This window comes from Sparus aurata, chromosome 4, assembly GCF_900880675.1.
Source record: "Sparus aurata chromosome 4, fSpaAur1.1, whole genome shotgun sequence".
Lineage (NCBI taxonomy): Eukaryota > Metazoa > Chordata > Actinopteri > Spariformes > Sparidae > Sparus > Sparus aurata.
The window spans coordinates 16,179,661-16,204,579 of record NC_044190.1 but is presented as its reverse complement, the minus strand read 5'-3'; the positions used below and the strand labels follow the sequence as shown (position 1 = coordinate 16,204,579).

Below are 24,919 nucleotides of genomic sequence, written 5' to 3'. Positions count from 1 at the left end.
TTTCCACATCTTTGTGGGTAGAGGAATTTTGCGATGTCTCTTCTGATTTACATTATTCACCCCAGACATTGCAACACTCTGCCTGAAACTAAGTAGAAGGGAACTAAGTTTCCCCTGCGCCACAACAAGGGCTGGCATGTATGTGTTGTGTATGTTGTAATGAAAGCCTTCTTAAGACCAATTTGTGATGTTGAGCCTATACATACAAGTATTCCTCAACAAAAACAACTAATGTCGGACGACTTGGCTTCATGCCTCCAATGACTTAATTTTCAGATTACATTTTTGCTCCCATTGTTATGTCTGTAATTATCTGCAGAGGCAGACATCTGCATTCCCTTAACTGCTGTGTGATCACCGTATCTGGTGAGAAAACATTTCTCTAAGAGCACCAGATAAGCACAGATGAGTGAGACAAAGGTTTCATTGAAATGCAAATGCAATTTTATATTAAAAGATAGCAAAGGGATAATTCACTATATCACACAACACAGCTTGTTAGTACTGCCATGGAAATACATATACAGTCTTTTCATATTTACACATCAAGTGACAACCGAACAGAAATCATAAATACCTCTTTTTGTTAACTTTACAACAGCTATACGCGACCAGTATTTCATAAGATAAAAGAGCACTATTAAATAACTGGCATCTTCCCTATCATTTACAAGGCTTGGAAACACAGTGGTTAAAATAATCCAGCAAAAACAAAACAAACAAAAACAAAACAAAAAAGAAAAATGTTCTTCTCCAGTGAGTAAAATTAATAAAAGTCTAAAAACGGTCATGAAATCCCTTTGTACAAAAGACTATACAACTTAATCAACGCAATATCTTCAACAGAAATGTTTGCTTATATCCTCATGATAAAATCTGTACAGTTTTAGCATTCCTGCAGCAGAGTTGGAGGGACTGTGAGCCAGGGTGATTGGTTACTGGGTCACTGTGATGCTCTGTAGGCCTACTGTCAACCAACCGTCAGAGACTGTAGTTATGTAGCTGCCAAGACCCTCTTTCATTGGCCTCAGTGCTTCGTCTAGCAGCAAATCAGCATGTTGCTGAGCTTGTAGCAGATACTTCAAAATACATGGTTCTGTAATGTCTAACCGATATATCTTTCAATATAGCAATATAGTATTTTCTAGTACCATATTTCAACGACAGACAGAATGGCACTCTAAAGTTAAAGCAATGCATAATATCTTTACTTGTATTAAACTCTTTTTTTCAGTAAGTTGTCAGTGATATATTTCTAAACTATAATCATCACAGTCTGATGGGGTCAGACATGCACAGTGTTCCTAAATTACCCATTTGTTATATACTGTACTGTGGCAGACACTGCCAGTACACATTTGCATTACAGATTTAGAGTTTAAACTCAGATTACATAAAGAACAAATGTTCTCATTTACCTCTACAAGTGTTTGGCCACGCAGATACTTCTGGTTGATATATTCGACTCTGAAACTTGCAACTACCCCAAAGACAGCCACAGTGAAACTTGTTTTGTGATTTTTTGTTTCAGAAGAAAGACAGTCTAATTAAAAGGGAAATTCTATGTTCACATATTTTGTGTCTAAATGACTGATGGGTACAACAACTTCTGGAATTGGTCCAGTATGTAGTTTAAGCTTGGCAATGGCTGTTACACAATTGTTTGGGGCAAATTTGACCATCAAAGTACATCCAGTAAAAGTGTTTTTGTCACTGACGGGCTTAGATTGTTATTTCAAGTTTAAGTGTCTGACAACCTTTTCAAAAGGATCACTCCAGAGATGGACCTTTCTATTAAAGAGCAAAATTGTTTTTTACTAACCAGAAACAGCCATTGTGTCCCCCTGCCAAATCCACCAGCCTCCATTTAAAGAAACAGCCATTTTATCATTGTAAAAGAAAAACTCTCTTCATCCAAAAACTGTCTTGGTTTGTCTTTCCACTGTTCTAACAAACACCAATAACTCCAAAATACCCTAAATTGACCCAGGTAGATCTGAAAACAGCATGCAGAGCCAGAATATTTCCACATCTTATAATGTTCATAAAGGGTTTATTATGATAAATTGACTGTTTCTGTAAACATAGTCTGGTGGATTTGTCCTGAGCAACATATCCGCTGCTTCTGGTTACAAGAGAAAGATTTTAATTTCTAACAAAAAGGCAACAAAAATTCTAGGGGTACTTTTGTAATGTGGTCAGACACTCCAGAAGAAAACTCTGAGCCTGTTACTGGCAAAGACAAGAAATCTTACCTCGACAGACGAAGTTGCCTTCAAGGTTTATGTTGCAGCCATTGCATCCCAAGTTTTTGAACCCATAGCGAGGCATCTAAAATCTAGAGACATCTAAAAATCGAACCCTACAACATAATCCATCTCAATATTTTTCTTGTTCAGTTTACTTAATTTGATGAAACAGGGATACATTTTTTTAACAAAATAAAATTGTGTATCTAATATTTTTGTTTCTAGCAGTGCTTCCATTTTTTTTTATTTCTAAAAAAATAATTTCCCCTTAAGCCAAGTATGAGAATGGACAGATGGACAAAATGGCGTATCCATTTTTTTAGACAGCTGAGATTACGGATAAGAATTTGGAAACATATCAGTACAAAATGTGGGTGGGTATCAATGGAAGGGGAACATTGGGGATGACACTGAATAATACACAAAATCCTACACTGAAGTAGATGCAAGAAAGCTGTTTGATTTTCACTAGTAAAATATGAATTGTTGTTGAAATCAAACAGCTTCAAATTCGGTAAAGTAAGTGCTGTGGTAGATAATTATTCCCCTGGATAGTAAAGCCCAGGAACAATGAAAGAGACACTCAGTGACAGATTGGATGGAGGGAGCCATTCCAAGGAAAACCCCCAGTATTTTGGGGCAGAAGAAATCCCAGAGACATATATCCATACCCTGGGCAAATAGAACCACAACTATCTGCATGGCTGAATAGCCCTAGTGGTACATGTCTGAGAAAATATGCTTTTCTGTGATTTGGGTGACCAAACCCAAGTAAAACGAATGTCATGAACATTTTTAAAACCTCTGAGAAAAATAAATATACAGCTGAAAGGAGCAAAAAGAACAACATGTTTGGCACTTAGGCTATTACTTCATCGTGGCTTCCTCTGCTATGCCAGAGAATCAGCAATGGTTGACTTACAATAAAAAAAAAAAAAACGAAACGATGAATGGACTACAGTAAGTCCTGGCTTGACCTATTGGAGGCTGTAAAATAAGGAATCACAAGCCGGTGGTGTCATCATTGAGGTCTTCAACCAGTGAGGGCAAGTCATTAAAGTCGAAACAAACATCCTGTAATTAAGATACAATTCTATTGAAGTGTAAATGCAGAAAGAAGCATGGAGACTCTGTGAAGCCCCACCCTTTGGCACTGTCATAAATACAACTCTTGAAAACCTGGGTCCTGCTGCGCAAAGTTCAAACACAACACTCTCACCATTCTCTGAAAGTCAGCAAACCCACTCCACAAGTACAAAAACGTTCATAAATAGAGTTCATAAAGACATGAGTGGCATTAGAGAGAGTGCTGTGGTTACGTTGTCCAGGGAGTATGTCGTTTAAGCTTCGTCCAACACAAAAAAAAGTTCACAAAAAATAAAGTTGAAGTTGTACAGAGAAGCGTTTGTTGAATTTAGAGTCTGCATCCTTTAAAAAGGCTCCAGATAACGCTTGTGTCTCTCTGTTCACTTCCTCCCCAGAGTCCTTTGCTTTCTTATTCCAGCATGCTCATTAGTTTATGATTTTGCCTAAAGGCAGTAGCGCTGAAGGTAGTGTTGGAGGACTGTACTGCGCGTGTGTGTGTGTGTGTACACAAGTAGGACGGAGCCTCAGTTGAGATATAGGAGTTGTGTTTATAGTAGCTTTGTTGCGTCTAACCAGGTTCATATGTACCATTACTCTATGAATGCAACTGTTGCTGTGTTTGTACCTATTTCTCTTTGTGTGTTTGTACCGGTGATAAATACAGGTGTGTATCAGGTAATGGAGGTTGAGATAAAGTACGGAGGGCAGGGGGCCTCCCTCACACTTCGCTCTCGGTGGAGGGCTTGCGCGTGGAGGCCCAGCCGGTGTCGGGCAGGCTGTGCTGGGCATGACGCTGCGGGGTGATGGCTGAAGGGGTCAGGGTGGTTATAGAGGAGCATTCGGACGCCTCCTCCTGGAGGAGCTGCTCCGTTTCACCATCGTCTAGCGAAGCACTGCTGGCCTGCAGGGACACGGTGTCCGTACGCATGCAGGTGTGCAGTCCGCCTCGAGACGGCTTGATCTGTTTAAGGTCATCCCAGTAAAGCTCCTCATTGGACAGGAGACACACACCCTCCACAATGCGGATCTTCTCCTTGGTGTAGCCTCCGTCCACTCCACCCTGGAGAATGAGACAGGATTAGTTAGTGTGAGTGATGGCGTCTACTGTATATCAGCAGTTTCATGGGAAAATCCACCCCCTCAGGTACCTTCAATCTTTTAAACTAAACACTTTCTAGGAGTCAGTTTGTGCTGAAATGCATTTTACTTTCAGCATCCTCACTTGCAGTGAGCCACGAAGATGTGACAGATGGCCTGCCTCTCCTTTATTTCTCTTCCGTTTATTGATGTTAAATGCTGCTACACCAAAAGCAAGTTCAAGCTGTTAAAGGTGGATTTCCCTTTAAGGATTAATCAGAGAACAAATGCACAACACTCCAAAACAAGATGTCACCTTCAAACACAACCCATGCACAGCAAGTTGGCTCCTTTCAGTAACACTATGCTTCACTTAGTTGTTCATTTTCAGATTTAGGTGCTGCAGGTACAGAGTTATTGACCTCGAACAAAAACACCAGGCCAGGGTTCCCACATCGTCTTAAACATCAAATTCGATGGCTTTTTGTGCTGTGTTAAATTACTGGCAGAAGACACACGCACACGTGTGCCAGAGACACATGCAAACAGCAAAGTGTAACATAGTTACTAACATTTGGCTAAAAAGAATACGGAAGTTTTAAAAGTTTCTCACAGAAGCCCAGAGGGGCAAGTGGATATGAGAATCTTCCTACGTTCCTTATTTTTTGTTTTTTAATCTATTAAAACTTGGAAAATATTGCCTGTAAAATCACTTTGTATAAAATTTGTCTTTCATGAGACATGTTTTATTTTTCATGTGTGAAACAACAACAAAAAATTATTATACTTTTCCCCAGGATTTTTTATTTTTTTTGCTGGCCTGCCTGAAAAAGGCCATTGACTGTTACTGCTTGATCTGACTTGCTGTTAATACACGACTTTCAACCTGTGACCCAAGTGATTTTTTTCCTGAAATTCACCAACTTAAAAGGATTTAAAAGACCTGTGGGAAACCCTGCCAGGCTGTCAACTTGTGTACTCTGGAGTAAAATGGATTGCTTTATGGCACAAAAACAGGGAGATGGTGTTATTTTCCCACAGCTACAGCGCTCTAAACAAATTATTCCGTCTGTTGTTGAAGGAATAATTTGGACAGCGTTTCTTCATCTCCATAACTGTTGAAACAGCAAAATGACCTAATGCAGTTTTGCTGGCATCATCAGTCAGTCAGTGTGCTTACCTGAAACTGTTTTTTTTTTCTACAAGCAGCCCACAAGCAGTCCAGCCATAAAGTTTCCAGTATTTTAGTTAACTCAAAGCTGCTGCAATGGGTTGCAATAAACACAGAACTGGAAATGGGCGTAGCTTTATACGCGGTACATAGCTCTTAATGATGAATAAAACAAACATCAGACATCCCTAACTTCTATAACTGTTTTCTCTCTTTTGACAAATAGCAACATCTTACTTGCAGTAGGGACAGGAAGGGTTTATGGGAATTGCAGTCCTGCACTGTGCTGTAATATTCTTATAGTTATTTCAAGGCTTCACTATAAATTTGAAGATAATATAATGATGTTTAATGATAATAGCTGTTGCACCTTCAACAAAAACCTATTTGTACGTTTAGGTTCCTGGCCTGTTGAAATGTCAGTTTCACATTAGTGTAAACATTGACATGCTACTGATCTGAAACTCCACCAAAGAGAGAAATTATTAATTTCGGAAAGCATGTTTCATGCAGTGAAAGACGGAAGGACAGAGAAACAGCAGAGAAAACAAAAGTGGAAACAACTCCTTCATGCTGTGTAACTACCTCTCCACGGGACAAGTGGGTCAAAAGATAAAGGGAGAGAGGGAGTTGTAGGGATGAGAGAGCTGCAGTGAGGAGAGAGAGGGGGGGAGAAAAGATGAGTGCTGATGTCTGTAACCTGCTCACATGTTAAGATATTCCAACACAATCAGTCTGACCAGAGACAAACAGTAAGGTCATTTGTCTCGGTGGTTACCCACTCTACACCTACGTAGTCTGTGACCATTCTATGAAGTGTCATGGATTCACCTTTAATCCATTCATCTGTTAAACCAAAAAAACCCCACAGTTTTCACCTTAACATCCAGACTGTCTGTTACCTCTTTCTTATATCGGAGCTGGTTGTATATTGGAGGCTTCTGTGATGCCTCGATCTTGACCTCTTGTGTGGACGTCCGATACGAGGGGTTACTGTAGGTCAGGTTGCTCACTCCTGGGTCGGCAAACTTTGACTTTTTATGTCTGTAGTCAAAAACAGGAAGAAAACGCTTCATTACTTACAATTTGAACAATGTGCTGTTTATAAAATTTACTAAATCATACCCTCTGTTTCAGGGCAGGGGAAACAAGGGACTGACCTGTAAATAATCAATGCAGCGATGAGGATTAGAATTGCCAGGATGGTCAGGACTCCGCCAATCACATAGCTGATATGAAGTCCTTCTCCTTCAACACATGGCACAGATAATAATGACTCATTTGTTTGTGGAAATATACAGCTGTTTGTTATCTTACCAAATTTCAATGCCAAGTCCAGAGATAGTTCTAAAAGCGTTTGGCCTAGCTTATATCGCAGGGACGCAACGTACTTGTGGGAAAGGTTACTGTATTTACAAAGTGTCAGTGTTCACGTCATCAGAAACTCAAGATGATGGCTGCTGGTCATATTGTGCTTCTTCTACCTTAACACTGAATGAACATCGTCCTCAAACTTTGAGTGACATTTGTATGACTGTAGAGTCGAGTGCTAAAACTACTACACTTACATACATGTATATATACCACTTTAAACTCGCCATTTCAAAATAGCTTTGAATTGATTTATTTATCGTTTTTTCTGATTGAGTTGTATCTGTTGAGTTTTTATGTTGTACTATATACAAAACGTTTTTATCACTATCATTTTTACATGGCTTAATTTGCATTTCGTTACTTTGATGGTGGACTTTGGCTGATTTAATAAGTGACAAATACTGAATTAACTGTGGAAAATACACATTCTTACAACTCCAATGCTGTCATCATGTTAACTAGCAAACTAATAACAAACATGTGTAACAAATGTCACCTAGCTGTTAATTAAACAAGATACATGGTGTAAAAATAAAGTTGTTTCAAGATGTACTGTAATGTTTTTCATACAGCTTCATACAGTTTCCCCCTTCCAGAGCTAAGCTAGGCTAAACACATCCTGGACCCATCTCTGTGCTTGACAAACATGAACACAAGTAATATATTGATTTTCTTCTTTTTACTGTGGATAAGTTGGTAAAAGACCATTTCCCAAATGTCAGACTATTCCATTAAGACTACATGCAGTGTACAAACTAATGAGGCGAGAACTTCACTTCACTTTAACACTCACCATGAGGAGCCGTCACCACGTTGCTCAAGCAGCCTTGTTCGTTTAGGTTCTTCTCCGTGCAGCTGTAAAAATATGACAGAAACGCAGAGATGGGCACTTTACCTCATATAATGTGTTTTGTTCTCATTAAGTCAAAAGATAACATAGTTGCTTCTTGTTGTAGATGAGAAAATCCTCCAACCTACCAGGTTTATTAAAGCTTGAAAGCATTTAGCAAGGACAAGCATGTTCACATTTCCAATTATTGCTCTTTCTTTGAAAGTAATTTTTCAAATGACAAAAAAAAAAAACGTGCCAGCATCTTGTGCCACCAACATGCTGCTTTTTAATGCTTGGTATTTTAAAACAATGATGCTACTACCTGTTTCTTATTGGGATAATGTGAAAGTACTCTTTGGAGCAAGGAAAGTAACTCATTTAGACGTACTTGACCAGTGAGGGTCCTCTGTGTGGAGTGTCTGTTGGAGCTTTGGGGATCTTGTTGGGGACTGGAGTGCTGCTGGTTCCTCTTGTAGGAGCAGTGGGGACGTAACCTGAAACTGATTACCATACAAGTGGATTGTTAATTTTTGATGTTTTTGGTTATTAGATATTCTTTCATGCTATGTATAGATTATTTCAGAATCATTTTTTTTTAACCTGGGATAACTGTGGCTAGGATAACCCTACTAGGAAAAATTCAGTATGTTAATTTGGGCTAAAACATGCAAACACATTGGCATGGTTCTCCTGAGTCAAACATCAAATGTTAGTGCATAAAAAGTCAGGTGTGAGAGTGGTCACTCACTGGTGGAGCAGGGTCGCCTGTCTGGTTCATCAGGGCAGGCGCACACAAAACTGTTGGTCTTGGCGAAGCAGAGGTGAGTGCAGCCACCATTATTTACCCCACAGAGGTTGGTACCTAAATGAGAGAAGAAGGAACATTCACACCTGCCCCCAAACAGTCTTGTGTTCCATTCGCTCGTTTGTTTTATTTGGTCAGGTGATAATGAGGAGATTTGCTTCCACAGAATTACCAGAGGTTAAACACTCTTTCTACTTATATTAATTTAGGAAAGACACTCAAACAAATCCATCATGTTTAGCTAATTAACATCAGGGCGAATGGAACCTGAATTCTTTTGACCACCCCTGCAGCAAAAAGCTCAACTGTGCCAGAGGAAAGGTTACTGAACAAGCTTCCATCCATTTAACAAGCTCCTTGTAAATCCACGTGGCTCCTAATTAAAAGTGTTGGATCATTTTCACAGGGTGCCGAGGGATACACAGAAACAGAAACAAATTTGATTAGGGTAATCTTTGTTTTGATTTCCTTTCTGATTAAAATAATGATCTGACTTGATGCTTATCACTATGTCTGTAGTCTCTGGTGCCGTTATGAAAATATGCTGTAAAGATTTAATCACGCAAAGCAGAAAATCAGATAACAACAAAGCAGTAAGTGACAAATACTGAATTCTTCATATCAAATAAGAATCAGTTTAGTGCAACTTCTTGTTTTAAAAGATGATGACAATACATTTTGACTTGATTATGTGTTGTTTTTAAGCTCAAGTATCTTCTCTGCACAGTTTGTTGTCTGCTTCTATATGTAGTTCACCAGACTGACTGGACCTTTGACCACTCTGTGTACACTTGCATTCATTGCCTCTTAGACACATTCACACAAGCCTCTCCTGCTTCAACACTTGATCAGCCGACCTATTTGTGCTCAGAAATGTTGATAAATATAGTGAGGTCTTTGGTGTCTGTCATTTCAGCTGGAGGTGTCAGAGGAAAAGCCTCCTTACCGGTCTGTCTGTGAGGGGATACCACTATAATGTCCATGAGGCCCTCCACGTTGGCCAGCACAGTTTCCTTGTTACGGCCGGTGTGTTTGTCCACCCGCTGAATGGACTTAGTCTGCCAGTCCGTCCAGTAGATCCAGCGGTCTTGCTGCGAGAGTCGGGAGAAAGGGGTTAGAGGGGAGGACACCGGCTTCAACTGGGGAAACGAGGGAGAAGAAGAGAGAAGAGGGGAAAACACAGACAAGGAGAAGGGGAATGGGAGGAAGAAAGGGAAGGGAGAGAGGAGGAAGAAAAATGAGGGTCAGAGTGGAAGGGAAGTAGAAGAAATGGATAAGTCGAATGAGTTCAGCATGAGTTGGAGGACGGAGAGACGACCAGTGAGAGTCACACAGTGAACTGATGAGTGAAAGAGAGCAGGTGAGTGGAGGAGGCAGCCAGGAGGAAGGGTCAGCCCATTAATTGAAAGCTGAGGGTGAGGAGGGGCAGGGGGTACCTGTGTGAGGGCGAACGGGTGGGACACGGGGCTGACAAGGATCTGACGCAGTTTCCCGTTCAGGTCTGAACTCTCAATTCTGTCCAAGTGGGCGTCCACCCAAAAGATCCTTAAGGAAAGATTACAGAGTCGTAAACACAACTTGAACTGTAAATACACTGTACACACTTTATTTTAAAACATCCTGTGAGGTTGGAATGCTAAATACACACAAGAAAACAGAAAACAAACAAACAGGAAAGTTAGTAGGGTCACATGAGGTCACATTGTTACCTAAGTCTTAAATTCTGTCCTTAAGCTCTCCCTGATCTGACTCACTCACTCTTGAAGATATACTTTGTGATACTTTGACAGTTTTCATAGACATGCTTTCTCTCTGACCTTCGTGTATCGTAGTCTAAGGTGAGGCCGTTGGGCCAGCCCAGGTCGGTGTTGATCAGAACCTTTCGGTCCGAGCCATCCAGGTGAGATCGCTCAATCTTTGCAATGTGACCCCAGTCGGTCCAGAACAGGAACCTGCAGAGACGAGGCTAAACTGGTGAGGAAACTTGGTATGGTACAAACAAAACTGAAACAATATCTTCAATAATGTGACACCGTAGATTAAATTAAAGTACACTTTTTCTTCTGCTAATTTTGGCTTTAAAACATCCTTTAAAAGGTCCAGAATAGATCAAAATATTAAAGCAATTTTTAACAGCTTGTGAGTCGCACCAAAATTTAAATTTAAACATGTAGCCCTGATCACTCTCCTCTCTCACCCTTTGCTCGGAAACACTGCGATGGCTCGTGGTTCATCCAAACTGTTATTGACAAGGACTTTGCGACTCGTTCCATCCAAGCGGGCCACCTCAATGGTGTTGCGCCCGGTGTCCGTCCAGTACATGTTTCTGGCCACCCAGTCGACAGCCAGCCCATCTGTGGTCTTCAGGCCTTGGCTGATCACCGTCTCCATGCCACTGCCGTCCAGGTTGGCACGCCTAAAGGACAAAGTAAAGGGTGAAATGGTATTAATCTTCTAATCTGTACTTTTGTCCATTATCTACTTTTGATTATAGATAATGACTGATCTTGGTTAATGCAGATTACCCATAGTTGTTAGAAACTTAATGGAAGCTTTATGTGTTTTTTTGTAGATTTTCTTTGCATCTGCACCTTATGACATCCAGGGTGACATCAGTGTAGTAAAGTTTTCCGTCCACGCTGTCATAGTCCAGTGAGATGACGTTATGCAGCTCGGGCACAGCCACATGCACATCGGTGTGGTCATTGGTGTCCAAGGAGATTCTGCGAACACTGACACGGTTGGAGAAGAGCAGGTAGGACTCTGGGGAGTCGTCACATGACCTGCCGTCTCCCTTGAGCAGGATGCCAGTGGGACAGGCACAGGATGTCCCATTGGGACGAGGCAGGCACAGGTGAGTACAGCCTCCATTCCTCCTGCCACACTTATTAAAACCTGAAGAGGCCAGAGACAGAACGATTGATGCAAAGAGACAGAGGTTCCCTTTAAATAAAAAGGGAAAACAGACACTTTTCCACTCAGAAATCTCTGTGTACACACAGCAGATTTTTGTTGACAAAGAGGTGGTCTGATGTTTCTTAGAAACATATATAATGATCTAACTTTGTAATGTGGATTTTGAATATTATAAATCTGTTGAGCATTTTGAAAGCTGATCAGCTCAGCAAAGGTCTACAATCTACAACTACAGAAAATGAGCACGAGAAATCGATAGAAAACACTTCATGAGGCAGCAGTGTTATTAAATTACACTGTAGCAGTCAAACATCAGACAGTAATGTGCGAACAAATTGAGTCCAATGGCAAGACGTGTTTCAATCATGCAGCAACTATAGTGTGGTATCTATGAATTGGAGCAATAGATGAAAAATCACACTGGGCTAAAAAAGACAGTGAGGGCTGATTCCACACTTCCCATGATGCAACTCAATAAACATACAGGTTTTCTATTCAAAGTAGGGGATCTTAAAGCCGAACCTTAGTGACACAAAAGATATTATGCAACTGTTTTAACAGGCTACTAACTATGAGAAGTAAACTGATTTAAACAAGTACAATTAGTGAAGGTCTCCTTTAGTTACACTTCAACTAAGCATAAAATCTACTTCCTGTATTCAGACTCACCCAGTGGCCTCTCCCTGTCCACAGCTTGGATGTCCATTAGGCCTGGCAGGTTGGCTCGTACTGTGATGGTGTTGGTCCCAGTGTTCTTGTCAGCTCGCTGGATGCTGCGGCTCTGCCAGTCGGTCCAGTAGATGTGGGATCCCAGCAGGGTTAAACCGTATGGGTGCTGGACCGGGGTCACGAGGGTACGACGATTCTGTCCGTTTAGATCGGCACACTCGATACGCTGACGAGAGAGGACCAGGACAAGGTATAGATTATTCTCATAGCTGTGTTGAACAGTTCTTCTGAAAAGAAGGACTGACAGCAGAAAAATCTCAAATCCCTGTTGATCAGCATTACAAATTCACAAAAACACAAAGACTTGGGCTTGTCCTTTATTAGCTGCACTACTAACCTCAGTGTGAGCATCGGCCCACAGTAACTGTGAGCCGGCCATGTCTATGGCCAGGCCGTTGGGCCATCCCAGGTTGTTGCTGATGAGGACCACACGATCTGATCCATCCATCGATGAGCGCTCCAGCTTAGCATGCTCTCCCCAGTCCGTCCAGTATAAATAACTGGAGAGACAAAGAGAGAAAAAGAAGGTCGACGGTCATGAGATCAGCAAATGTTAAGACGTGATTTGGTAAACAATCAGAAATCTGATTGTGTACAATCATTAGCAGTGAGGACAGCAAAATATGTTCCACTATGTTGAACTACAGCTAGCATGGAGGATGAAAACACTCTCTGATGACAATAAAAATACTACGCTCGAAAAAGCGATCAGGCCCCAGCAGCCTCACCCCATCTCGTGGTAGAGGGCGATGGCCCGAGGGCTGTCCAGGTTTTGCCAGACGAGGACTTTCCTCATGGAGCCGTCCAGGTTAGCCACCTCAATGCGATTGGTTCCGGTGTCTGTCCAGTAGATCTTCCTGCCAACGGCATCCACCGCCAGGCCATCAGTTGTCATTAAGCCTTCAAATAGACACAGAGACCGAGTTGGAGTCATGACACTGTGAACGTGTGCAGTTAATAAGCATCATACATGTAAGAGATCCTCCTCACCTGTAGATATGATGTCTTCATGTGCTTTTCCGTCAATGCTGGCTCTGCTGATTTTCTTCAGCGTGCTGTCAGACCAATAGACTTTTCCTGCAGGAGGCGCCAGATACATGAGTAAGAACTTCTACATCTCAAACGTACAAAAAACAAAGACATTTTGAGCAGACATACCTTCTTTGGGGTCGACCCCAATGGCAATGGTGTTTTTCATTGAGCTATTGACGGCCAGAACAACGTCAGCAAAATAGGGGATATCCAAAGAAACCATCCTGATGTCTGTCCTCCGTGCAAAGACCAGGAAGCTGCTCATCCCTGCACACACAGAGAAGACACTTTTCAAGGAATTTGTCACATCTTCCATTCCTGCTACAGACCACAATATGGAAGTGGACTGGTCTCCTTCAGAACCGGTGCCCAGTGAGTCGATTCCTTGGAATAGTTAGCGTGCCTGCTTAAGGATTCTGCTTATCGGTTCCGCTCGTTGCAAATGTGTCGTGACGTCACACACACGCTGCGTTGTTTTGGTTCAGAGCACAGCAAACATGGCGTCGAGGCAGAAGCGCTCTAAAGTTTGGTTATATTTCACGTGAAAAGACGACAATAAGGTCACTTGCAATACTTGTAAAGTTTCCATTTCAACAAAGGGGGGAACTACCTCCAGTATGCAGAAACAATTGGCCACACAGCAATTCATTTGCAGGACTGTTGCGTATTGATACACTACTACTTAGCAACGCAAGTGAGACAACCAGCAGCAGAGTTAACGGGATGCCATCTGTTATTAATGCCGAAGGTAACTTTAAACTCTCCAGGCAGACCGGGCTCTGTCTACTTAGTTAATGTGAGCGCCATTTCAATGTGTAAACTTTTACTACCGAATAATCTCCATTGTCATTGTCCATCAAATTTAGATGATGTTGACGGCCGGAGTCTGGCTGGCTCGGAGGCTGCAGCAGCTCTCGTGCAACTCTAGCTATTCCATTCACAGAGGCAGGGTTGCTCAGGTAAGGCACTCTTGATAATCTGTCAAGGAACATACTAGCGTAGAGTTTAGATTCTCTGCCCGAGCCCGACCCAAACCTCGGGCTTGTTTGTGTCGCTGCGTGTGGTACACGTGAGTTGTCCTCGTGCTGAAAACGTGACTTGTGGCATACGTGACATCACTCCCCGAGACGCAAGAAGAAAGCGAAAATATATATTTTTTATATGGAAAATTACAAAAATAATGGTAACACACAGTGACTTGAATAAGTAACTTCAATCTGATCACTGTTTTGGAAATATTAATGCGTTAGATTACTTGTTACTGAAAAGAGTGGTCAGATTTAGAGTAACGCGTTACCGGCATCACTAATTGTGTAGCTTAAATGCAACATGGAGCTTGAAGATGTAATAAAAAAAATTTAAATAGTAGTATTAACTTTGAGCAAGTTTTGAGGAAAGTCGGAGGTATGGAATCATTTTAAACAAGTGGGCAGTGACAACAACTCATAATTAGAGTTAGTGTATCGGGCTGGCCAGGCTAGGGTCGGGCTTGATTTTTTAGGCCCAATCTAAGCTCTACACTAGCATGCCATGGCATACTGGTTGAGAAACACTACCCCTAGGCTATGGGTCCCTGCACTTTACTTTGAGAAGTAGCTCACCTACTTTTAGGTTTGTTCTGAGGTTGCTACACATAATTTGTGTATACTCTGTGCTTCGTCTTCTGATCAGATATGAAATGGAGTTAATACAAACAAAGAAATTCATACCTATTCTCTCACCCAATGAGAAACGATAAGAGAATCGATAAGAAATCTGATCGATAAGCAATATCGATAATGGAATTGTAATCGTTAAATTCTTATCAATTCCCATCCCTAGTTACTGTAGATTTGGGATCAAAGCTCCAGTGTTTTTAGTCTATATGACTTTGAATTTTGGTTAATCAATTCCAATTCTAAATTTGATGTGTCAAGATCTACTCTTAATAAGATCTCTGAACACATTTATGAGTGTTTATCTTCAGCAGACATTGGAAAAACATGAAAACTGCTGTGTGATGCTCATTCCATTCTTATTTTTTGGGTCAAATGTTTGTGAAATGTAAATAGAGATTGTTATTTACCAGGCGTGCAGGTCTTTCCATCAGTCTGCAGGTTGATCCCGGTGGGACATGCACAGCTGGAGGCTTTGGGAGCAGGAGCCAGGAGACACAGGTGGCTGCAGCCTCCATTATTCACCAAACACGGGTTATGCACTGCAGACGGAAACACACAAACAGACTCGACTCACACACCCTCCTGACTTTCTAGGTCAGCTCAGAGGCAGGGAGAGAATAAAAGAATTTGGGGCAAACAAAACAGACACACAACTTGCAGATAGAGACAGTGAAACCCTTCAGGGAACACAGGAGAGCCCCACATAACAGGGAGATCAGTGAGGTTTCAGTTTGAGCCTGAGGCTCTCTGTCCCCTCAGCCAGTGGTCTGGGTTCAGTTTACCTGTAGTCCTCACAGTGTCAGCAGAGACACGGGATCCGAGCTCTGAGAGAAGCAGTGACAGGAGGAGATTTTTTCCTCAGTCACAAGAGACTACACAAGTCCAACAAGACAAGTTCTAAGTGTAGCTCATAGGTATAAGAACAGTGGCACATGTTTTCTTCTTAACCCTGTAAGACCCCTTGTTGTAATTTTACAACGTTACCTTTAGCCATCCTAAAAAACATTTTTATATCTTATATTATTTTTTACCACATTTACATAGTCATTGGGTCCTATTGTTCAGTCTCACGATGCTATTGGATAGTACATTTCTTTATAAGTCCCGCCTAATGGCCATGAACTCACACAACCTCTCAAGGTTTCCTTCGAACAACATCTCTTTGTTTCATTGGACTAAATTCATCAGATTCAAGTAAGTAAAATGTCTTTGACATTTTTTTGTTGTCATTACAATGTCTAGAACACATATGTAGTTATTGTGGAATAGATTCATCAAATTTCAATTAGAGCTCGTTACATATTTGTTGCAATTCTACAACACTGGGTGAGTGTGGTAGTCAAAATAGCAGGCGTGTTGCAGTAGGCACAGGTTGTAAAGGTTGTATTCCCTCCACTACACTACACTTTATACATGGACAGTATACATACTACCCTTGTGTTGTGTTCTGGTCAAATTTGACTGATTTAAAAGTTTTATCAACAAACAATTCAGTTCTGGGAAAGGTGAAAATGTTCCTGAATGTTTGGTGTGGATGTAAGTGGGGGTGGGGGTTCCTTTTAGTATGATAATTAGAGAGCATAACAAGCAGTTTTGTGTGACTAAATGGCTGGTGATAGGGCTGCACATTTCTTTTAGCATGATAAGTAGAGAGCATAGGCTAAGCCATTTACATTTAGAGCATTTAGCAGATGCTTTTGTCCAAAGCGACTTAGAATAAGCAGACAGTATTGTCTGCCTGGAAAACATTGGGGAATTCATCACGTGGGAACAGCCAGGCAGGTGCGCCTGCCTAACACGCAATGCAGCAAGTGTGATGTTCGCCTTTGCTTTACAGAGAACAAGAACTGTTTTTGGGACTTTCACTACTACACTTTTTTTTTATGAACTAAGCCCAATGTCGCAATATTACAACATTTCACTAAAAACTTAAATTTTTTTTTTTTAAAACTCATTCATTTCTGCATCAGAGGCCTCCTACAACAACATCTGAAGGGTAAAAAAAAATGTATTTATTTTTGTTCTATATTTGGGTCTTACAGGGAGCCCCAAGCCAATTTTCTAGGCCTCTGCTCGAAAATTGCATAGAGAGTAGACATCTGCAAATTGCAGCTGAAAGTCATTAATTCATCCATTTCAGAGCCAATATGTTGCAGCACGGAGACAAAACATTAACAAATGAATTGCTTTCTTACTACTTGCTTACTGCAACCTACATGTAAGTTCCAGATGTGATATAGTAGGTGGATGCACACTGACCTGTCTCACGTAGTCGGTGGAACATGTGAATGTCCATGAGATTCTCCAGGTTTTCAGCCAGTGTGTGTCGGCCCAGGCCAGTGAGCTTGTCAGCACTCTGGATGCTCTTTGACTGCCAGTCTGTCCAGTACAGCTTGTCCTCATGTACAGTCAGGCCAAAGGGGTGAGGTAGCTGGCTGCCAATTAAAACCTGTGTGCAAAAACAGTCGAGTTCAGGTCATCTGTACACATTCCTAAACATCTGTTTATATTGTTGGTTCCGAATGAAGTTTAAATCTAGAAAAACTAGGAATCTCGGACAACTGATGCTTACAAACTACTAATAATATTGTTTCTGATGTTTAAGTTTAAAGAAAACAGCATTAAAACTTTATGGGGGATTATAGGGTAGGTACATCATAAACACAGCCATTACAGTACCTGTCGGTCAGAACCATCAAAGTTGCCGAATTCAATGGTCTTCATGCCAGCATCGGCCCAGTAAAGGCGTTTGGTCTCGTAGTCAATGGCGAGCCCATTTGGCCACGTCAGATTGGATGAGATGATGACAATACGACTGGAGGCGTCCATTCCAGCTCGCTCAATCTTTGGGTTAGCACCCCAGTCGGTCCAGTACATGAAACTACAGTAAATAATATAAAATGAATGAGAAATAATGTATAAATGAGTGCCATGTGAAGTTGATGGTTTATAAGTTACATCTTAAACACTCTCAATTATCTCACCCTCCGATCGGGTCGACAACAATGTCCCTGGGCCGGTCCAGGTTCTCCCATATCAGGACAGTCCTCATGCTGCCATCGGCATTAGAAACTTCGATACGATCCGTACCTAGAAAACCCAAGACACAAAATGAGATCAAAGTACACACACTGCCATGCAGGAGATTGTAGATACAGTGTCAGAAATATGATTTTATATGGCAGTATGTAAAATGAAACTGTCTACCAGCATCGGTCCAGTAGAGCTTGCTGGTCACCCAGTCAATTGCCAAACCTGCTGGGCTTTCCAAACTGGTGTCCACCACCACCTAGCAAGAACAGCAACGACAAAGATCTGAATTCTCTCATTATGATTTCTATGCAGCCTAAAGTTACATATGGAAACTTTTAGCTCTTAGAAAGGTTTAGACCCATACTTACAAATACAGATAGACAGATAATATTTGGTAATTATTCATAAAGCAGAGACAGACAAACACAATAACATCTGCCAAATTTTGTGTTTTTTCTGTGTGCACTGTGGAAAACAAAGTGAACTGAACCTGACACAGATCAACTAAACTCTACATTTACACCAACTTCACCAGAGAATTAGTGATTGTTGCACTTTCAAATCAACCCCACTAGGTGGCAGTATTGCATAAATCCTGCTGTCATCTGCTGCTGCTCCTCTCCCTTCAGTGTAAGACAGATGAGAAATGATGGGCTTTAAGTGTTGAATTCAGTCATATTGAAGGTGTTACTGACCTCCTGCTTGGCGCCGCTCCACAGTGCTCTGTTGATGGAGTCAGTGGTGACATCTGTCCAGTAGATGTAGCCGTCTTTGGCATCCCAGTCCAGCGCAACGGCATTGCGCACGTCAGCCAGAGGGATGACATCATCGGACATGTCCTCTGTGTCGAAGCTGACTCGTCGGATGTCCGTCCTTCGGGCAAAAAGCAGGAACTTGTCAAGACCTGATTAAAGACCAAAGGTCTTCTGTCAGTCTTCTAGGTTTAACAGTGGGTCAACAGTGAACACAACAAAACAGCACTAACACACAGACAACTAACAGCCCTTAACGGAAAAAATAACTGATTAAATTCATAAATCATAACCCTTCATCTAGCTTCATTATCTAGAATGTCAGTAATACAATGTAGATGGTTTTATAAATGCAGAGTGTGCAAGGTTTGTATCATTTTCAGTGTTGTCAACTTAAGTGAAGGATTCATTAACAACAACTAATCCACTTTAGTTCAGTACTTCTTTAGCCGTACTGAACTGTAAAATGTAATTTAACTGGTTTCAAGTTTCCTTTGGATGAAATCTCACTTGAGTGGGTGTCTTGTAATCCTGTGCATGCACATTTTTACTCTCAAATGTTGTTTCCTCTGACAACAACGTGTGGGTTGCATTTGGTTTCTAAACACTGACTGTTAAATCAGTTAAATCTGGCATGCACATTAAACTACTGCTCAGCGTTTTCTTTTTAACTCTCAAGCTTTATAAGACACAGTAAAGAAATAACTAAGATTCAGAAGTTTAAAAAAAATATTCTGTTAATAATTTATCGTAGGTCATTAAAAAAAAAATACATTCAACGGCCAAGACACCAACAGGGTTGCGTGTGTCTGTTGTAAACCCTAAAAACAACTTGTTGTATCTTAATGCCTTCAAAAATGGTCAGGCGGTAACAGGCCAAAATTTCTGTTTTCAGATCAATAAATATGTAACATCCACTCATGTAAGACATATATTAAAGGTGCAAGTTTTGAGAAACTCACCGTCAGCACAGTTGAAGTGGTCCACCTTCTTGAAGCCGGTGGGACAGGCACAGGTGAACGTCTTGTTGCTGGGAAGACACAGGTGGCTGCAGCCTCCGTTGTTGGTGCCACAGCGGTTCCTGCCACCTACAGGAGACACAGAGAATCGCAGCTCAGTATGTGATGATTTATTTTTGAAACATTTTGAAGTTTTACATTTTTTTTTTATTATTATTTGTTTTTATCAACTAGGGACATGGTTGATCTCCATGTTTCTATCTGCCTCTCTACTTTGCAATTAAAACTGAAATGCTGCGTGCCCATCCTTACTTTCTATTATGACATTTTGCACATTGATTTCATTGCTGAAATTTAAGGATGTAGTAATTATTACGACATGGTGAAACCCATTCCATACATGGTCTCCATTTTATATTGCAAGGAATTTAGTGGAAGATAAGATTTGTAAAATGTTTTCTTTAAACTGAAATAAGTGGTATTTTGTGTCTTTTTGGACCACAACCAACCGAGGTATAACATGTTAACAAGTAAGCTTCAGAGATGGACGAGCTAGCCTTTTTCTCTGCTTCATTTTCAGAAAAAGGAGACCCCATATAGGAAGTATGTTACAGCTTTGAGGTTTATTATCCAGAACCTACAGAGCTCGTTATACACAGATTGTAAAGTCTTTATTACTGCATAAGTGGTAAGAGATCAAGTGGGCATATGGCATGTTATATGTGAGAAAATCCCAATATAGAAATACATCTGGGCAGCTTCAGGTGATTCTTCAGGTATTTCCAAATAAATCTTAAAATGCGTGTGTATAATGTAGTTTTAAATCGTTTAACTTGCTTTTTGAAGCATCTAACTTGCATATTTCCCAAAATGTTGAACAGTCCCTTTAGCTATGAAGTGGGAGATTTCATATTGGAAATAAGATTTTCTATGAACTACACATGGACTGCAGAGCTGTACTCTTTTGTTCTTCTAAATGTCACAGTGTGAGTTTAACTCTGTTCCACTCAGACATGAACTCACACGTCTCAATAAATCGCAATCAAAACAAAAAGGAGCAGCGCCTGACCTCCATCTGCCGACACAGAGGCAGCTCAGAGTTTGTATTAGTACTGGAGTGTTACAATCTTTATCAGCACGATAACCAAAGCTTTCGCCTGGCCAGAAGTCAAGTTCAACAACGTTTGTTAGCAAAGAACACAATTCTTTGCCGTCATGCTGATAAAACACCTCAGCTGGTCAGTTCACCACAGGGTCTAACACTAGAGCAACAAATCATTCCATCATCTCTAGGTTTGCCACCGTGTGGGAAAAGTCTTCACTTCTGTGTGCACTGGGGGTTCCTGGTTTTTATGTCTGTCCTCGACTCATCTTTCACCCACAACCCAATTTGAGTTTGTGTTTGATGTTTTGTTGTTATACTGCAGGCAGGAAAGGAAAATGCTGAGCAAAGTCTTCTGCAGCTCCAGGCTACACATTTAGATGTTTTCGAAAATGGGTTCATTGTTCTCACCCAGAATTCACTTTTAATAAATTCACCCAATCACAAACAGATTTGACAGGATGTGGGCTTAACAAATGACCATATGAGGAGTCTCAAAGCCTCATGGGTGACAAGCACCAGTTATCCCCTTTTCTTATGAACAATAAAATATCTCTCCCCTGCCCTTTGTCCATTTACTGCACAGCCGGACTTTCTTCGGACTGTTGGTCAGAAGATGTATGGAATTCTTTCATTGTGATCTTTTTGTTTGTCCTGATTCACATCCCTGTTTTTGACTTTTCTGTCTTTTAATAACAATGACAGAAAAAAAATATGTTCAAAACAACACAGCCTTTGATGAAACTTATTAAAAGAAGAAAACATGTTCTGTGGTGAAACAGCCTCCAAAAACCTTACAATCCCACCTTCATTTAGCTCCCATCTGTCTCTCCATTTTCCCACAGGGGGTACCGACTCCTCACACTCAAGATATGTACTCTAATTAACTTTAAATGTAAAATTTAGCACATCTGTGAACCAACCTGCAGGCTGCCTCTGGGGGTGCAGGGTGTGTATGTCCATGGGGAAGTGCAGCTTGTTGCGGATAATCTCCTGGTTCTTGCCAGTGAATTTATTAGCACTGTTGATGCTCTTGGTGTGCCAGTCGGTCCAGTAGAGGCTGTCCTCAAACACTGTGATGGCAAACGGGTGTGGCAGGCCTACAGAAAGAGAGAGTCAGAGATTTCAGAGGAAAAGCCTGATGAAGTGTCTAATAAAAGCAGCAACGAGAAGTTTTCAAGAAACAATGAGCTGTTTTCTCAAAGGGAGTAATCTTCAAAGTAAACAAACACAGGCGTTAAGTTTGGCACCTTTATAATGAGCAAATAATGACGATTATGTGGAGTTTGTGTGGACATTAATTCAAAGATGGAAAGATCCAAAGCTACATTTGGCTTGTTCGTTCCACCAGAGCTCTCTAAACATCCTCCAATTCAGCGCTGTGGGCTTGGCTGATGTCATATCGTCCACATTTAGAGCTGCTTTCAATTACTCCGCCTCTCTTTGGCCTGTAGCTGGTTAAGTTGAGGCTGGAGCAGCCAAAAGCAGAGACTGTTCCTTAAGTAACGTGACTTTTTTGTCCAGTATCTGAAAGCAAGATCAAGAACAGACCCCAAAGCGGGTCAGACTGATAATGGACAGGTTTTTGTTAAGTTCTTATCCTGGTCATCAAAACATTTTGTAGATTTGAATAAATTGGTGGGAGTTTTTAAAGTGAAGAACAGCAACATTTCTAGAATTGTCCTACCACTTATAATGTGTGTTAACAGTTTGTGTTCTCCAATCCAACACCAATCTTAGAAGTTTAGTTTTAATTAGAGAGGTGTAGTGTCTGTTGATTTCTCTTAGCCTAACTAGTAAATGACTGACTTTTTCAGTGGCCCTGTTGTCTTAAAGCATTTCTTTAACCATCCCAAGAACAGAATTTCTTTCAAATATTAGAGACTAAATGAGCAATTAGAAAAGTTAGAAAAGTACAGCTTGATCTGTCATTGCCTTCCAACTTCAAACCAGTGAGAAGACACACAAATGAAACACAACACATCAATCTTTAATTTGTTGTTCTGTCTGGCAAGTAATACTCTGCTGATGTAAAAGCTTGTCTACTATGGTAAGAAGCAAGATTGCAAAAATAAGTGTAATTGCCTTTAAATTATAGGCTGCATTAGAAATTTGCATTAAGGCTTTGAGTCTATGACTACTTTTGTCTTTGTTCCTTGTCAGTTTCAGTGTTCACGGCCCATTATCAGTGGAACCCTGGCCTCAGTACTAACATGTCCAACAGGGAACTCCTCACAGTTTTGTCTCCATTGGTAACATCTGTTCAGGGTGACTCCTCCACACTCGGACAAATTAACGTTCCCTTTCTCTCTCCAGCTTAATCCTCCTTTGCTGAAGGAGCTGCACAACCGGTGAGATGAGAGGGCCAAATGGATGGAAAAAGTGATTCCTGCTGCTCCACAGAGCCGTGGTGGTGGTGGTGCGGCAAGCGTGCTGGCGCAGGGCTTTTAAAAACAGCGCTTCTCATTTAATGACAGTGTTTTACAGCACAGCATAAATGTCAAGTGGTAAATGGCTAAAAGTAGAGAGAGACCAGAATGATAATGAGCCATGAACATCAGAGTAAGCTTTAGTGTAAGCTCAATGAGACAACATTTTGAGCATTTTAATCTATTTCTATGTTTTATGAGCAACAAACTACTTGATTAAAGCCCATGTGGTCCGGCAGAACGTAAGGTCAGTTGAAACAAAGGCTGTGTGTTTCCTAAAACCCCATGTCTTTGTTAAATTAAAAGCGGTTTCTTTCTTATTGGAGTCATATCAGTACCAGCACATGTTGGTTGATCGGTAATAAGAAACTGCAGTACAGAAATACCAAAAACATGTAGACAGTTTGACCACTAGAGAGCACTGACAAGCACTGTTTGCAATATCTTAACCTGTAATAGCTCTGATCCCATGTCTTGAAGGTGGACATCATCGACTTTTCCCCCAAAAGAGATGTGGATGTCTGATTTGACTTTGAAGTCTTGACAAGTTTTGGAGGAGATGGAAACACTATGCAAACTGGTTGATGGTTTTGTTTTGTTTGTATTTTCATTACAAGTTATCTCTGCTTTCAGAGCACTGAGCAAGCATGACAGATGAGAGTTGGGGACACAGAACAATGACTTGCACCTACACTGACAACCTGCAAGTTTAAAGGTTAATTTCGATACAAGCATCATGCCATAGACATGATATTGTGAGAGTTTTAGGTATACGAGATTAACTGTCATTAGTGTGAATGTGTGACCAGTTCAGTAGCATTTTCCTCCTCCTCAGACAAGATCCAGGTGTGTGTGAGGTGATAGTGGCTGCATATGTGTGTTTTCTGATCTTATCCTAACATGAGGGAGACAACAGTGCACCCTCTTCCTTCCTCTGAGTCATCGCCAGCCACGAGGCGCCTGGTTTTGATACGGTCACCTTCTCCCCTGTCGTCTGTGCGCCCACAGCCCACCCCTCCTGCTCACTTTTTTCCGGGACAGCTGGAGGAGCAGCTGCAGGCAGACAGGGCATCAAACGTCCCACCCAGCCTTCTCAGTAATGTCCCCTTTAATCTACATGTGGCACCTCCCGGTCCTTTCACGCCTCGTCTGAATCTGTCACACTTTCTCTCGGTGGTCATCGGCAACACAACACATAGCAGCATCTCAAAGATGAGAAACATCCAAAATGTTGGGTGTGGATGAGATTTTACATTTGTTAAAAAAATATATATATAAATGGTTAAGCATTTGAGGAAGTACCAAGGAATTATTCATATTAAAAAACACAACATGTGCACTCAAAGTTGATATAAAACTTATATCAATAAACCATTCAATAAATAATTAATAAACCACAAGTTTCTTCCTTTTGGAAGGGCCAAGCACACTGCAAGATTTATAATGTCAATCTTAGAATTATAGTGCATTTCTAAAATAACGTTTCATCACATTAAGAATGTATATATTTTTTAAATCTGCACAATTGTGTTTGTTGTTGCTTGTGTAATATGGATACTCATCATTTTCTAGTGGTCTGTTTATTATGGTATTGTCTGTTCCCAAAATCAGAGCACCTGTTGGTGATCAAGAATCAGAATCTGTCAATAAATCTTAACTTAAAGCATCTGTACATACTGTAAATGCATGGCATATTGGGGGTCGGGTGGCCTGGG

General features: G+C 41.0%; 1 protein-coding gene across 3 annotated transcripts in view; it reads right to left on the bottom strand.

Annotated features, from left to right (window-relative positions):
• Positions 1 to 421: 421 nt before the first annotated feature.
• lrp4 (low density lipoprotein receptor-related protein 4) overlaps positions 422 to 24,919 on the bottom strand; it is a 131,491-nt gene continuing 106,993 nt past the window's right edge. For 2 of the 3 annotated variants that reach the window (XM_030414468.1, XM_030414466.1), the window contains 24 exons: positions 21,699 to 21,875; positions 19,677 to 19,802; positions 18,658 to 18,866; positions 18,137 to 18,218; positions 17,914 to 18,019; positions 17,609 to 17,810; positions 17,189 to 17,378; positions 15,337 to 15,468; positions 13,398 to 13,538; positions 13,230 to 13,316; positions 12,968 to 13,139; positions 12,577 to 12,739; positions 12,180 to 12,405; positions 11,186 to 11,489; positions 10,792 to 11,010; positions 10,412 to 10,546; positions 10,031 to 10,139; positions 9,541 to 9,685; positions 8,538 to 8,651; positions 8,178 to 8,289; positions 7,751 to 7,812; positions 6,744 to 6,831; positions 6,486 to 6,627; positions 422 to 4,395 (listed from right to left, as the gene is read on the bottom strand). In XM_030414468.1, the coding sequence (XP_030270328.1) occupies positions 4,054 to 4,395; positions 6,486 to 6,627; positions 6,744 to 6,831; positions 7,751 to 7,812; positions 8,178 to 8,289; positions 8,538 to 8,651; positions 9,541 to 9,685; positions 10,031 to 10,139; positions 10,412 to 10,546; positions 10,792 to 11,010; positions 11,186 to 11,489; positions 12,180 to 12,405; positions 12,577 to 12,739; positions 12,968 to 13,139; positions 13,230 to 13,316; positions 13,398 to 13,538; positions 15,337 to 15,468; positions 17,189 to 17,378; positions 17,609 to 17,810; positions 17,914 to 18,019; positions 18,137 to 18,218; positions 18,658 to 18,866; positions 19,677 to 19,802; positions 21,699 to 21,875 (3,785 nt within the window). In that variant the 3' untranslated portion in view covers positions 422 to 4,053. Of the gene's footprint in view, positions 4,396 to 6,485; positions 6,628 to 6,743; positions 6,832 to 7,750; positions 7,813 to 8,177; positions 8,290 to 8,537; positions 8,652 to 9,540; positions 9,734 to 10,030; positions 10,140 to 10,411; positions 10,547 to 10,791; positions 11,011 to 11,185; positions 11,490 to 12,179; positions 12,406 to 12,576; positions 12,740 to 12,967; positions 13,140 to 13,229; positions 13,317 to 13,397; positions 13,539 to 15,336; positions 15,469 to 17,188; positions 17,379 to 17,608; positions 17,811 to 17,913; positions 18,020 to 18,136; positions 18,219 to 18,657; positions 18,867 to 19,676; positions 19,803 to 21,698; positions 21,876 to 24,919 lie in introns of all 3 variants that reach the window. The other variant, XM_030414467.1, reaches the window with a different exon arrangement.